The sequence below is a fragment of the Prorops nasuta genome, unplaced genomic scaffold (genome assembly GCF_024137725.1).
Source record: "Prorops nasuta isolate Cenicafe-Biocafe unplaced genomic scaffold, Cenicafe_Pnas_1.2 PNAS00006, whole genome shotgun sequence".
Classification (NCBI taxonomy): Eukaryota; Metazoa; Arthropoda; class Insecta; order Hymenoptera; family Bethylidae; genus Prorops; species Prorops nasuta.
The window spans coordinates 5,999,328-6,014,609 of NW_027116803.1; the positions used below are offsets into that span (position 1 = coordinate 5,999,328).

General features: G+C 31.8%; 4 protein-coding genes across 6 annotated transcripts; 2 read left to right on the top strand and 2 right to left on the bottom strand.

Annotated features, from left to right (window-relative positions):
• The first annotated feature begins 27 nt into the window (after positions 1–27).
• Positions 28–4,316, top strand: LOC136774022 (nucleolar MIF4G domain-containing protein 1 homolog). Of its 2 annotated transcripts, XM_066728055.1 has the most exons (8): positions 28–1,302; positions 1,377–1,827; positions 1,913–2,520; positions 2,585–3,057; positions 3,131–3,306; positions 3,386–3,738; positions 3,822–3,953; positions 4,013–4,316. In XM_066728055.1, exons 2-8 carry the CDS (start codon positions 1,401–1,403, stop codon positions 4,301–4,303), a joined length of 2,460 nt encoding a protein of 819 aa, XP_066584152.1. In that variant the 5' UTR covers positions 28–1,302; positions 1,377–1,400; the 3' UTR covers positions 4,304–4,316. The 2 variants fall into 2 exon arrangements, with proteins under 2 accessions (XP_066584152.1, XP_066584151.1); XM_066728054.1 differs by having other exon boundaries at positions 28–1,827.
• LOC136774025 (lysozyme-like) lies at positions 4,306–7,921 on the bottom strand. The gene is made up of 4 exons (XM_066728059.1): positions 7,721–7,921; positions 5,492–5,698; positions 5,320–5,393; positions 4,306–5,233 (listed from the first exon to the last, which is right to left on the bottom strand). Exons 1-4 carry the CDS (start codon positions 7,794–7,796, stop codon positions 5,099–5,101), a joined length of 492 nt encoding a protein of 163 aa, XP_066584156.1. The 5' UTR covers positions 7,797–7,921; the 3' UTR covers positions 4,306–5,098.
• Positions 7,922–9,210: 1,289 nt separating this feature from the next.
• eEF1beta (elongation factor 1-beta) lies at positions 9,211–10,819 on the bottom strand. The gene is made up of 3 exons (XM_066728116.1): positions 10,630–10,819; positions 9,502–9,938; positions 9,211–9,414 (listed from the first exon to the last, which is right to left on the bottom strand). The coding sequence occupies exons 1-3, from the start codon at positions 10,707–10,709 to the stop codon at positions 9,260–9,262; spliced, it is 672 nt and encodes a 223-aa protein (XP_066584213.1). The 5' UTR covers positions 10,710–10,819; the 3' UTR covers positions 9,211–9,259.
• A 750-nt stretch (positions 10,820–11,569) lies between these two features.
• On the top strand, positions 11,570–13,679 carry DMAP1 (DNA methyltransferase 1 associated protein 1). 2 transcript variants are annotated; one of them, XM_066728324.1, is made up of 5 exons: positions 11,570–12,305; positions 12,523–12,874; positions 12,965–13,106; positions 13,183–13,337; positions 13,426–13,679. In XM_066728324.1, the coding sequence occupies exons 1-5, from the start codon at positions 11,740–11,742 to the stop codon at positions 13,528–13,530; spliced, it is 1,320 nt and encodes a 439-aa protein (XP_066584421.1). In that variant the 5' UTR covers positions 11,570–11,739; the 3' UTR covers positions 13,531–13,679. The 2 variants fall into 2 exon arrangements, with proteins under 2 accessions (XP_066584421.1, XP_066584422.1); XM_066728325.1 differs by having other exon boundaries at positions 12,523–12,862.
• The last annotated feature ends 1,603 nt before the right edge of the window (positions 13,680–15,282 follow it).

Consider the following 15,282-nt stretch of genomic DNA (forward strand, 5'->3'; position numbering starts at 1 on the left):
CTTTACCAGGACAATATGTGTACATAGAATCTATTAAAGATCAGTATTGATGTGATTGAGAGCAGTACATATATAGATAATAGGTTTTTTGAAACATTAGCACTATTTTTTGGGCATGACATATAAATACTTCAATATATTGATTATAGTAAATTACAGTTTTTCATGTAGAAACATAGAACAATGCAAAATAAATTTTTCTACTCGCAAATAAAATCACACGCAAATACGTGCAGCAAAGAATTAAAAATGACCAACTGACATTCAGATTGCTGTGTTTTATCCTAATCATGGAAATAAATATTATTAATGAAAATTATTTATATACGTATTTTATATTAATAATATTTGCTTAGATATATATATTTAACTATTTTTATTTAGTATCAAAATAACAATATATTTGTAATTTAAGAAAATTATTATTTTTAGCAAAATGCAATGACCTAAGTTTTTTTTTGTGCAATAGAAACTCTTTCCAATTTATTAAAAAATGTTTGCTATAATTGCCCAATGAAGAAATGTTTCCAAATTAAAAAGCAGGATTTAGCAAATTTGTTGAATTTTTAAATTTATTGTGAATACTTTTAGCAACATTATTTTTTAACAATTTGAGAAGGGTTGGTTTGCTACTACTGGCAATAAATTTATAGCTACAACATATACATATATACAATAATAGAATAATAGTTTGTATGTCATTTTTTGACAAATTGTTCAGGGTAGTATTGATTAGATTAACCATAATGTATAAATTAATGTAATAGTTATATTATTTGTGTGCTTATAATTATAATAACCAAATGTAAATAAATTAAATAAAAATCTTGCATATACTTAAAATTATAATATTATATACTATTCATAATTATATTAGAGATATTCTATATAGTTAATAATTTTATACTTTTAATACATTTTCATTATAAAAAGCAATGGAAGTAAATTTTCAAAAATTTCACTCAAAATAATTAGGTATATGTATGTATATGTATAGAGGCCGTGTTCCATTATTAATGTATAAAATAACGGAACAGCCAGAGTAGAGATGCGTGAGTGTTGCTAATTGTCATGTTTGTTTATACGCTCCTTTAAAAGTGACCGCGTTTAGCTATTTGCCGTTTCATATATGTGTATGAAAGTTCAAATATTTTTATTACATTTTGATCCACCCACTCCCATCATTTTTGTGTGTAATGCGTTTATTTCCATTTCATTATATATACATACCTACTGCTTTGAATTCTGCACATGTTATGCTCTCATGAAAAAGAAAATTTTGAAGGTTATGTGTAACACATGGTAACTTGACAGACTTGAGTCTTTTTGGTCTTTTTGTTATTGTTAGCAATACAAATATTTTTATTGATTGTCAGATAAAATTTTAAAATATTTGAACCATGGGTTCCATAAGAAAGGAAGTGAAAGCAAAAAATAAGAAGAACCCTAAACCAAAGCAAAAGACTCGGAAAGAATTAAGAAAAGAAAAGAGGAAACAGAAAAAAGTTAATAGAGCTCAGTTTTATAAAAAGAAACTTGAGAGTCCAGGAAAATATGTATTGAATCCTAATTTGAAAAATTCTATTTCTGGCAAGGATCAGGTAGGTATAAAAAAGCCTACACAAGATGCAATAATTAAACCAGATGAGAAAACTATAAAAAAGGAAAAAAAATTGGCAAAACAAATGGAGAAAAATAAAAAACTGCACATGAAAGAATGTATTAAAGAAGAAGATAAAGTAATTAAGCGCTTAGAGAAACAATTAAAATTGAATAAAAGGAAAAGCAAAAGCACTCCAAAATCTTTTATTGAAGATGGTTTAGATTGTATGATATTTGTATATTACAGTACTAAAATTTTTATTTTTCCCTAGCAAATATTACATTTAATAATTTAAAAAATCTATTTTAGATGTTCTGGACTTTTGTGATACTGATAATAGGAAATCCATTATGGAAACTGAGATGCAACTATTGGACGACAATTTGGAAGCAGATTTTGAAGATGATGTTGCATTAGTCAAAGGAAATAATAGTAATAAGCATGATTTATCAGAAGAAGGTGATAAAATGAAAGCTATGAACTATAACTTAGATACAATCGAAGAGATCGAATCAAATTTTGATGAAGAATATTCTAATTTTGATGAAGATGATGATGACTATATAGAAGACAAAACTAATAAATTTAATTCAAAAATAGACAAGAAGGATGATGATAATTCTATGTCTGATTTGTATGATGAAGAGGCAGATGATGATGAAAGTATAGATGAAGAAGAATCTGCAAAAATAATATCTAAAGATGATAGTACCTGGGAGGATATTTATGGTAGAAAAAGAGATAAAGAAGGTAACATTATCAATGATATAAAAGATAAATACATACCTCCTGCTGCAAGAATGAAAGATTTGGAGAAGACTACAACCAAAACTGAAGTTGTACTAAGATTAAAAAGACAAATGAAGGGATTATTAAATCGCTTAGCTGAACATAATATGCATTACATTGCCAGTCAGGTAAAAGAAAATATTGTTAAAAGGTTTTTATATTTTTCATAATTTAATAAAAAACCATTTTTAGGTGGAAGAGCTTTATATGTGTAATAGCCGTAATACTATGAATGAGATATTGTCTGACCTTATGACTGAGGCAATTATTTCTCCAGTTTTAACACCTGATAAACTTATTTCAGAGCATATGATGTTTATTGCTGTACTTCATGCAAATGTAGGTGTAGAAATAGGTGCTCAGTTTCTATTAACTTTAGTTAAGAAATTTGAGGAAATGAGTAAAATACCTCAAGATGTGGAGAATAAACAATTGGACAATTTGATAGTAATGATTGCCCATTTGTACAATTTTAAAATTTATAAACATAGACTTCTTTATGAAATTCTTGAGCGGCTAACAGATAACTTTACTGAAAAAGACATTGAATTAATTCTAGTCATACTTAGAACGGTAGGATTTCCTTTAAGAAAAGATGATCCAATTGCCTTAAAAAATCTAATACTAAAATTGCAGCAAAAAGCAATTAGTACTAAATCAGATAAGTAAGTAGAAACAGCTCAATTTGATTAGTAAAAAAGTTAAAATAGTTTAATGTATGGTATATAATTCTTACAGTACAAGGGTGAAGTTTATGTTAGATGTTTTACTAGCTATTAAAAACAATAATATGAGCAAAATTCCGCAATATGATCCATCTCATGTTGAACATTTAAAAAAACTAATGAAGACTCTTTTGCATAAAGGCAATACTGTAACTCCCTTCAATATAACGTTAGATGACTTATTACATGGTAACAATAATTTAAGTTATTATTGTTTATACAAATATTTTTCATTATTTTAAATATTCGTAAACTAATTGTTTTATAGTGGATGAAAGAGGGAAATGGTGGATAGTTGGATCTGCATGGACGGGAATGACAGATATTAATAAGTCCAAAAACTCTGATGAAGTCAATGAACAAATATTTAGTCAAAAAATTCTTGATTTGGCACATAAACAAAGAATGAATACAGATGCAAGAAGAAATATCTTCTGTATACTTATGACAGCTGAAGATTATTTAGATGCATTTGAGAAATTACATCACCTTGGTTTGAAAGATCAACAAGAAAGAGAAGTGATTTATGTTTTAATTGATTGTCTTCTTCATGAAAAAAATTTCAATCCTTATTATGCATTATTGGCGCAGCAATTTTGTGACTATGACAGAAAATATCAGGTATGAAAAACTATAATATAAATTATTTTAAAATTTAAACTAACAATGATGTTTGTACATAAATTTAAAAACTGTAATTTTAGATGACAATACAGTATACTTTATGGGATAAATTGAAATTATTGAATGATTATGATACCAAACAATTGACTAATTTGTCAAGATTTTTAACTCATTTATTTATAAACAAAGGGCTTCCGTTTTCAGTTTTGAAGGTAATTTATTTTTTTACATTTTTATTATTCAATCAAGAATAAATTGGTAAATTTTTTAGGTAATACATTTTGCTGAATTGGATAAGCCAACATTGAGAGTTTTAAGACAAATTATGCTTGGAATTTTACTTCATGAGGATGAAGATGCCTCAATTCAAGTATTTGAAAGAATATCAGGGTCTCCTAAACTACAAAGCTTTAGAGAGAGTCTTCGATTGTTTATACACCACTTTTTACTAAAAAATATTGATAATAACTCTAGGTTAGAGCAAGAACGTACTCTGTTAAAAAAAAGAATTGAATTAGTCGATAAAATGTTAATCTCTCGTGGAAATAAAATGGTTTTTTAAAATTCTCATAAAACGACATATTAAATTTATTAATTGCATTATAGTATACAAAGTACAAAAAATTCTTGTTAACATGCAAAATGCATGATTACTTCCGTTATGTTACAGACTAATGATATCTGCTGCTTGTATGATGGGGAGCAGCAAATGTTTCCCTATTCCCACATGCATATCCCTACCACTTATCTAACTATGCCATTTTACTCTGCCTCTTCTTTCATTGTAGGTATTTCAATCAATTTAATCATTTTAATAGAAAAAAAGTAGACTGTAAAATGAAAGGAGTAGAAAAGTAGAGGGAGAGTGAGAAGTAATCTTAAAAACATCCCCTACTTACAACTATAAATTGACTTGCATTCAATTTGTTTTGTTCTCAAGCTTAGAAAGAGAGAAACCCTTTCGGCTAAAAAAATTTCATTGTCAAATTGTCTGGAACAAAATCAATGCAGGCTAGAGTACATATTTAATAAAATAAGCGATACTTAAAAGTTTAATATGAATGATTGTTAGAATGCTAATAAATTGATTTTTTTACACAAGTGGAATGTGAAAAGCTCGATGTGATGTAAAAAGAGAGTAGGGTACAAATTATAAATATATTATTAAGTATTGTAAAGGGAACTAAAGCGCTTGTCGTTTGTCAATCTAAATGGAGCATTTTCAATTATTGTCATCGTAACATCGATTCGTCAATGTGACAATTAATCACTTTGTTGGCTAGGATATAAAAATAAAAATCGAGGACATATTAGACTATTGCGAGATCAGCAGGATCATTTCAATCTCTCCATCACTCTAGCCGAAAGTTTGCATGCAGAGTTTGTAGACGTTTTCATATTTCGCATCCAATTTTCCTTCACAGCCATAACTGCCTAATCGGTGTATGCGAACGTAATCATCGCAGTCGACTTTACCATCTCCGTTACAATCCTAGCAAGTAAAACAGGTTTATAAGGATACGTCAGTGAAGAAAAAAACTATTGGCTAATGGAATCTTGAAAATGTAATGCACTTACTTTTGCATATTTGGCCATGTAGCCTTGAACGGAGCGGGAAGAACAGAACGGATCACTCACGCACCGTGCGTAATCTATACGATAAAAGAAGTTTAAAGTGAAAAGTACAATAAGAATTTGGATGATAAAGCTAAATCTGTTTAATTTTTGTTCTTGTAATAAATGCCTGTACCTTCGTTGCCGGTAGCTTCATTATTTAAATAGGGTTTTCCACTGTCGGCCCAGTAGGCCCAAGTAATGCGGAAAGGGCCGCAAACTTCTGATATACATCCTATGGTAGTATTACACCCAGAAGCAGCTTCGCACATGCATCCTAGACACGTGCGGGATACCAACTCTGTACCGGGTGCCGCAGTAGTGCTAGTCGCTGCTTGCTGCGCTGTAATAATAATTTAAAGCTATTTATATTTATTGTAATTCTTACTCATTCATTAACACGATTGTACAAAGATAAAATAAAACCGTTGTAAATTTTTCGTTTGAAAAAAAAAGTAAAAAACAAAAATACTTTAAACAATTCAATGTGCCGATTGAACGATTAAATGCGATTCGAAAGGATCGAGGAAGAGATATTGTTATGATGCATTGTAACTATAAAAGGACGAATCGTGTAGGGATGAATCTGGACCTGGATGTCCTTGAACTTGCCATTAGGAGTTGTTCCAGTCAACATCCAGTCGTGGTGGTGCAGGATCAAAAATAGCTATGGACATCATGCGAAGAAACCGGATTTCTCCTGATTCTTACGGGAAAGTCGTGTGAGTGTACGATATTAAATCCGTTCTAATATATGTTTGAAGATGAGCTGCATCGTTTGAGCAATTTTCGTAAAAGATAAACTTCTATTTTTGTACTATTATTTAAAGCTTACGTAGCATCGTATAAAATTTACATTATATTCGTATAACAATACACCGTGTCGATTCTCGCGATAAATAAAATTAGAACGTACAGTCCGTACGGTGGAAGAGCGAAAGAGGCTCTAAGCCTTATCAAGCACGGCATCGAGCAATCAGCGTGAAATTCAATTAGAATACATTGTAATAGCACACCTTCTTGCGTTATGACAGATTAATGATCGTCACGAAGCAATTGTAATTCTGTGTACAGGTGGTGCATAATTGAAACGCTGTACAGCTCATGCCTATATGAAACAATACCAGTATTATTCCACCAATGTGACAAATTTGGTGCGTGCTTCCTGTTGTTGCTTTTTAGACGACAAATAATTAGAAAAAATTCATAGATGAATCATGTGGCTTGACCTTACAATTGATTTTGTTGATTCGAGCCGGATGTATTTATCTAAGTCTATCGAGATGTAATTTGCATTAAACTGGGTTGACGATCGAAATTAGCCTAGACCTCGATAGATCGGTATCAAGTGTCGAATGGATAATGAGCCGAACGAGCGTTTATTCGTTGATGATATTCTGTCAGTGATCGAGTGAGAGATAATTGTGCCCTAGGCGACATCCAATAATCCATGATAGCCGCTAGCCTTGTGCCTTACCGAATAAGATAACCGGCTCCTTCGTGACACGCGACCACAAACAGCCAATATGATATATCGTAATAAAATAAAACAACCTCATAAATCCCTACTCGAAATTACAGACTTTATTTTCTATTCAAATCTCCCGTTATTCCAATAATTTATTATATCTTCAAATTGCTTTATAATCAAAATATACGCAAACAAGCTTTCCTAATTTATTATATTATATCTATTTTGTTGATTTTTTACATATTTCTTCTTGGTATTAGTTTTTTTTTAATTACTAAATATACAAATTCTTCGAAAGCAAAATATACTACTTCACTAATATGTAATATAACGAATGACCTTCGAACCGAAGATGCGCGTATTCGCGTACGCTATGATATGAGAATCTGAGCGCGTGTGAATATATTGCATGTAATGAAGATGAATTAGATCGAATTTTTAGAATAGAATTAACCCGTTGCAGGAAAATCATTTCCTCTCGCGCGTATTTTCCCGTTGTGTTACTCGGAACAAATATTATATAAATAGAGATCTGTTCTACACCTGCATGCACAATTATTAAATTATTAACCAAGCATTACAGATGCAACAAATAATTACGGGAAAAGTCCTTGGTATGCTCGATTATCCTTAATATAGAAACATATTCCTAATAACGCTTCGTGTGATATGTAATTGGTTTAAGAAAATTAATTAATTTAAGCCAATTAAGGGAGAGTCGCGAAAGGGTTCTTAGTTTTTGTTCAAAGAGAGGTGGGTTTTATTCTTTTTAATTGATGATAGTAAATACAAATATATGTTGAAAGTTAAAATATGCCTAATTAGTTATTTCTTTGTTACGCGTTTTATGACAATCGTTGGGTTATTATTTAAATATTCTCGTTTATAATTTACCATAAACCACAGAAGCAATGAGGCAGAAGAGGACGGCTATTGCAGCAGCGGTCCTCGAGTAGTCGATCCTCGCCATTGTTAGAAATAATTGAAGTGTAAAAAGTTGATGAAATGTTGTGATTGGGAAAAATTTGGTACGAAGCGAAGAAAGCGATCACTATTCGAGTCTTGTTACTGAATGTATGCTGTTTTCATTCGGGACTGATGCTTTCCATCTCCTTATATACAACATCGACGATGCGTCGACTTCGGGGGACGACGTCACGACCGTCACCGCTGACTTGTGAAAGGTGGGGAGTTGGGGACTGAGGAAGGCAGGCAAAAGCCAGAAAACAGAAAGCAGCACAGGCAACATCCCGATCACGCGCGAACAAAAATTTACGCTCTTGTCATTCCCTCGGATCCTCAGGAATTCGATTCACGCGTTTAGACCTAAAAAAAACCTTTGGCATCCGTTTTTTTCTTTTTTCTTCCCCAACGAAAAACCCAGCAGGACTTTGTCGATAAACATACTTAAACAAAGAAGTGGCTCTTCGTACATGCGAATCCTTCGCTGCGTTTTTTAAAATCTTGCTGCTTTTATTAACCTTTAAATAATTGAAAACGCTTTTATTATTCTTCGAGTTACTCTTGTCAGAATTAAATATTACATTTATTAATAACTAATACTTTCTTTTATCCTTTTTTTATTTAGTACAAAAATTTACTTGTTACATTTTTATTACAGTTAACACGTCAATTGAATCTGGTTAAAGTATAAAGTAGAGTAATGTTTATTGTAATCAGGACTTATTATTGCTGATACCTTCTGTACTCGTAACGATAAGAAAATTTTGATTATGTAAATTTAAATGTATAAGGATATCCAACTGCAAAGGGAAAAAATTAACAAAATTACTGTAGGCTTATGCGAGCAATTATGAAGAAATACGCGAATAAGTCAATTATCTTATGACGTTAACAGTATTACCGTTGATTTCTCACAACGAAATATTCCTGTTATAGATAAAATCTTAAAAATTCTCGTTACACAACATTGTTGCTAGTAACAGAAGCCATGAATGTCAAGACTACGGATATACCTATACATAAATATTGGTTGATTTCTTTAAGGGAAAGGAATTAGGAGCTCGAAGAGAGGATATTTGTGAGTCCCATAATTTTTGTTGATCTTGATTCATGTAAATGCAATTTGTGCGAATATCCTATTTTATTTTTATTCAATCTTTGATGAATACAAAATCTTACTGAAAATGCGCAAACTATTTTTCCAATTAACATTATGGTTTCTAAAATACTTTTATCATCTTACTATATCATAAATTAATATATTTTTAATATCTATCAAAAGTTATTATCAATTTGATTGCATTTCAGCCTAACATTTCATCAATTTCTTTTCTTCTAAAATATGTTTTAGCAAATACTCAAGATGAAGCTGAAATAGTGCAAGGATTTTTTTCCAGGTGTATTAAGTAACAAATTGTATGTACAAACAATTAATATTTATTAATTTCATATTAAAAGTAGCGAGACGCCTTAAATCTTGTTGAAAGATGCAATATCAACAGATTGAACAAAATCTTCAAAATCTTGGATTTTTTCTATCAAATAATCTACAGATACTTTTTCATCTTCTATCACACACATAACTTGCAGTTTCATTATACCATAACCCACTGGCACTAATTTTGCTGAAAAGAGTCATTTAATATAAGATTAATATATTTAAAATAATTTTAAAGTATAGAGAAGATAAAGGAGAAAGAAGTAATACTTACAAGCTCCCCAGACAAGACCATCTATTTCTATGGATCGGACAGCTTTTTCCATGTCTTGCATATTTGTTTCATCATCCCAAGGTTTAACTTCCAACACAATGCTAGACTTGGCGATAACAGTAGGTTTCTTTGATTTTTTTTCAGCATAGGCCTTTACTCTTTCTTCTCTGATTCTAGATGCTTCATCGTCTTCTTCCTCATCTGAGCCAAACAGATCTACATCATCATCATCCTCCTCCTTCGCAGCTGATTTTGGTGCCTGCACTGTTGCTCCAGAGCCACTGCTAAATGCTACAGGCAATCTCTTTTCTCCAGGAAGCTTCTTAAGATCATACGTTTTAATGTGATTGTACCATCTCAAGGCATGTGGATTTGATAATGCAGGTGCTTTTCCCAAAGCCTCAAAGACTGCAACATCTGCTTGAGATGGTTGATATCTGAAATATAGCAAAACACTTATTATTGTATTCCTAAAAAATAATAGAAAAATACATCAATTTTGTATAACATTTTTGTAATAATTCACTTTCAATACTTATTGAGCTAAAGCTGTTTAAGATTCCATAAAAAAACAAACATTTAAATTCATAGAAATAAATATGTATATGAAAATCTTAAGTACAGCAAAGTTTGTTAAGATGACAAAGAAAAAGTAAGGAATTTATCAAACTTGGTAAAAAAGTTTAAATGAATTGGTGGTGAGCTCAATAATAAGGACAGGATATGACAAAGAAATATAAAAATACTTGATACTATATATATAAAAAGAAGGAGAGAGAGGGTGCGATGGAGAGGGATAGAAGAAACGAGTAGCTGAGAGTTGAATAAATGTGCAGGGGGCGGCTCCATCCAGTAATGATAAACGTATGTGTCACTTTTTTGGCAAAATTTTGTTAGGTTAATGAAAGAATTACAGAAGTCTCATAAAAGAACTGCGATAAGCAAATAATGACCGTAGCGAATAAATATAATGTAAGAATTATTGGCTTGGATAAAATAAAGATAAGAGGACGGGAAAAATGAGAATGTAAGAGATGAGGGTAGGTAGATTATAGCCGCAACAAGATGCCGACAAGTGGAGCACGTGTGCGGGAGAAAAACGTCTACATATGATAAAAGTAGACTTACCCTTCGACATAACTACGTTCCTCTAAGTAAGAATTTAAATCTTTCACGCCTTTGTCAGTCTTGAGGTCTACACCGGCCATTATGAAGATATCTTTAATGAATAAATATTTCCGTGAATTCAATGGTTGTAAACCCCCTTTCGTTTACTCGCCGGAAGAGAGAGCTACGTGCGTGCGCGACTATGCGAATGGTGCGACGACGACATGCCACACGGAGCCACCACATTCTATTCTACATCTATCTATATGTAGATTACAGACACACAGCTTAGTATGCGCTTAACTTTAGATTAATTGTGACGTCGTTCCGGTATACCTGTGTATGTAGATTTTGTTTCAAAAATTTTTATCAGAAGTAAAGGGGATTGAGAGGATAAAAGGAAATACGCAAGCAGATAAATTTACAATTTACTCATTCTTTACATTTACACTTTCTCTTTCTTTATTGTATAGTAAATGTTATAATATATTAGTTATGTTTATATAATATTTAATCTAAAAATGCTTTCAGTTAATTAATTTCTAAATCATATGGTATGTTAACTTTATGTTAATTGCAAAAAGTATAACTATTTCGATTTTTTATCGTATTATAATATCTGTCTGCAAATTATAATATAAAAAATACTTCTATTTATTAAATAAATCATATGCGTCAATTATATAGTTATCGCAAAAAGACTCATATATTTAAGCCTTTTAATTAACGTTATAATTATGTCTACTGTAGTGCTCTATAATTGCTAGCATACCGATTTGTGAGCAAATTTAAAGGTCCATTTAAAGCCCAATACACATCATTTAACAATTGGAATATTCATGAGTATATGGTCAATGATCATGCGCATTGCGCACATATGCAATGCAAACCAGCCATTAGTGTTTTAACGCCGGTGTCGCCACCGTCGCCAATTCGCCCAACTTGCCACTGGCAAGTCACAGGCCACAGCTCACTGCGCGACGCATCTCCGATTTCTAACCGTACTTATTGATCAGACTTTTACGGGTATTAGCGAATTAGGAAAAAATAACTTTTTCGTACGATTTGAAAATCCCAGATAAATTTAAAAATCCTCCCGGACATCCCTTTAAGGTTAATAAAAGAGGACAAATGGCAAACCTAGATGTACGAGATATATTAGATATTGAAGTTCCTAGCTCCAATGAACTTACGAAGGAGTCAATTCTAGGAGCTGATAAGAAACCACGAAAAAAATATGAATACAAAGTGCCTAAACGTCCGGAAGGTATGCACCGAGAAGTATTTGCATTACTTTGCAAAGATAATAATGATGTACCGCCGTTATTTCCAACTGACACTGGGAAGGGCTATAAACAAGCTAAAGCAAAACTTGGTATGAAGAAAGTAAGACCTTGGAAATGGACCCCTTTCACTAATCCTGCTCGCACTGATGATGCAATTTTTCATCATTGGAGGAGAGTGGCGGATGCTGGTAAAGAATATCCCTTTGCAAAATTTAATAAGAAAGTTCCTATACCAACATATACCAACGCTGAATATGTACAGCACTTAGTTACAAGTGGCTGGACAAGAGCGGAAACAGACCATTTGTTTGACTTATGTAGAAGATTTGACCTTAGGTTCATTGTAATAAGAGACAGATGGGATAAAGCAAAATATCCTACAGTCAGATCAGTAGAAGATTTGAAAGAAAGGTATAAAACATTGAATTTATTAACTGAACTTAAGCTTAGCGATGTTTTAGCTAAGATCAATTTTTCTCACATTAATCTTCAATGTAATGCATAGCCAGGTGTTTATCTTAAGTAGTTGCTAAGCTAAAGTTCTAGCTTAATTTGACTTGTTGGCTTAAAATTTTCATGAAATATTAATCACAAACAGAATTAAAAATTGTTTTTGTAAATCTCTTAGATATTATCAAGTTTGCGCTGCTCTGACAAAAGCAAAATCTCATAACGATAAGGTCTATGTTTTTGATGCAGAACATGAAAAACGAAGGAAGGAGCAATTAAAGAAACTGTTTGAAAGAACTCCTAAACAAGTAGAGGAGGAGCAAACATTATTAACAGAGTTACGTAAAATAGAGCAAAGAAAAAAAGAACGGGATCGCAAAACACAAGACTTACAAAAATTAATTACTGCTGCTGATCATCAAGCAGATCCAAGGAAAAATGAAAGGAAGTCTTCAAAAAAAAATACAACGACTTCACGTAGATTAAATAAGACTGATACTGCACATATAAGCCAAAAAGTACGTTCACAGGTAAGTAGTGTTTGTTCCTTTTGTTAACTCTGGCAAAAATTATATTTCACACAAAAAAATTTTAACTAAAATTTGATTCCTCATATTTAGATAGTAGAATCTGCTGGAATAAAGTTTCCAGATTTTAAGAACAGTGGAGTTTCATTGCGTTCGCAAAGAATTAAATTACCGAATAATCTTGGACAAAAGAAGATGAAGGGCATTGAGCAGATGCTAAACGAATTAAACCTGGGTAAGATAAATGCTCAAATTGTTATTTTATATTTATGAGGTTAATACAATGTCCTAATTTTTATCATTGGTTTCAGAACTAAACCCATCACCAACAGAACAAATATGTCAACAATTTAATGAGCTTCGTAGCGATATTGTGTTACATTATGAATTAAAGAGTGCTTTATCGACATGTGACTATGAGCTGCAAGCTTTAAGACATCAGTTTGAAGCATTGGCACCAGGAAAGGTTGTTATTCTTGTTTGATAAGTCATAAAAGATAAGATAAATCCAGGTGAAAATCTGAGTAATTCAGCTTAAAAATTTTTTTTTCTAGACTCTAACTATACCAGCAGCACTTCTACCAAAGCCAGAACCAGAAGTCAAGCCTGATATTATAGACGTGGTAGGATCTCCCAGCATGTCTAATGTCTCTCATTGATAGTTATAGGAAATATATAATAATTATTCTGTAAATATGACTAACAATTTATTATATTTAAAATAAAAGAAGTAAATAAATAAAAAAAAAGAAAATAAATAAATCTTGCTGTACGTGCCTAATAAGATATATCACAACTTAAAATTAAATAAAAAGGGTGTAAGAAAGAAGAGATTCTGATTAATTACTTATATATTTGTATATTTTATATTGTCGACAAAAAGTAACAATGTACGGTCAAACCGTATAATTTATCTACAACAATCTACAATAGATTACAATTATAATGTTGCCTTAATGTCTGATAGAGGGAGGATAAAATAGAAGAGAGCGGGAAAACTGGGACTGTGCTAGGATTAGGTAATCGTAGGGGGTAAGGATCCGAAGAGCAGAAAGTTGAATCATTGATGGGGAGAGATGGTCGATTCAGGCATTTCTTCGTTCGTTTGTGCCCCGTTATCTCACATTACATTTTATTTCTATAATATAATTGTATGTATGTATAATATATGTATATATATATATATATATATATATATATATATATATGTTATTTATATTGATAATGATCGATAAAATCGATAACGACGATGACGTTGACTTGCAAGAACTGCCGTTGATATCGCCGCTTTAATTTTCATCATCTAATATCAACATTGCTCTTTCCCTCTATTATCCTATTCCCTTCTGCTTGACCATAGAATGTAGTAATAATGCATTGGCCTTCCTTTTAATTTTATAAAAAAGAATGTTTAAGACGAGTAGTCAAAATGAGATATACATACGGTAAAACGATACAGCATTGAAATATGTTTAACAAAATAGGTGAAGAGATTTCAGAGGCAACACACGGATTGTTATATGGACGCCACATTATATACGAGGATGAAATGTATGTATCTACGATGGGACTGGTAGATAGTAAACACAATAATCACATTCCTTGCGTTAAATCGATCCGATATCTCAATGCAGCATCAAACGCAAAAATCGATGTGCACTTACAGCAAGGATGTACAATATGCACATAGTGGCGCAAGAGAAATAAATAAAGTATGCTGATAAAGACACAGAGACAATAGCTTATTGGTAACTACGCAGAAACATGTGAAAAAAGACAAGGGGAACATCTGTTTCTCTTTATTTGATTATAAACGATTGACGAAATTCTTACAGAATTCTTTAAGACTGGAGGACAATAAAGCAATTCTGATATTATAGTATTTATACACAATTTAATATATATGGTATTGACGTTGAATAAACCGTTTTTCTCATTGAGGAAGATATAATAAAATGAAGATGTCTCGATCGCTTGAAAATTGCTTGTATAACGTGTGAGAATTTAGTAGAGAATTGTTTAGTGCGTTCGGGAACCTGCTTCGTCGAATTTTGCCAGATGAAAATTCGACGAATGATTCGGGAAAGGGTTGCCTTTGCTGATGGTATACGTACATTGATACCCTTATTGAACATTATCAATAAACTCGTATTCAGATCCTGTCCCGCAGGTATTTACACAATTACATATAGTAATAATAATAATGCCTGCCTGTGTGTGTGTACATGGACTCGTGATGGAACGATTCTGCCGAGTCTTACTGCTGCGCTTGTCCTAGTACAGTAGTAGGATTTTTTTTTAACTTATATAGAGTATGATAAGTGTAATTATTTGTATGTACAATTATTACGGGCTGTGTCTTCAGCCAATCGTCCGCTATTGCGGATCTTGTAACGTGGTAGAGACGAAGC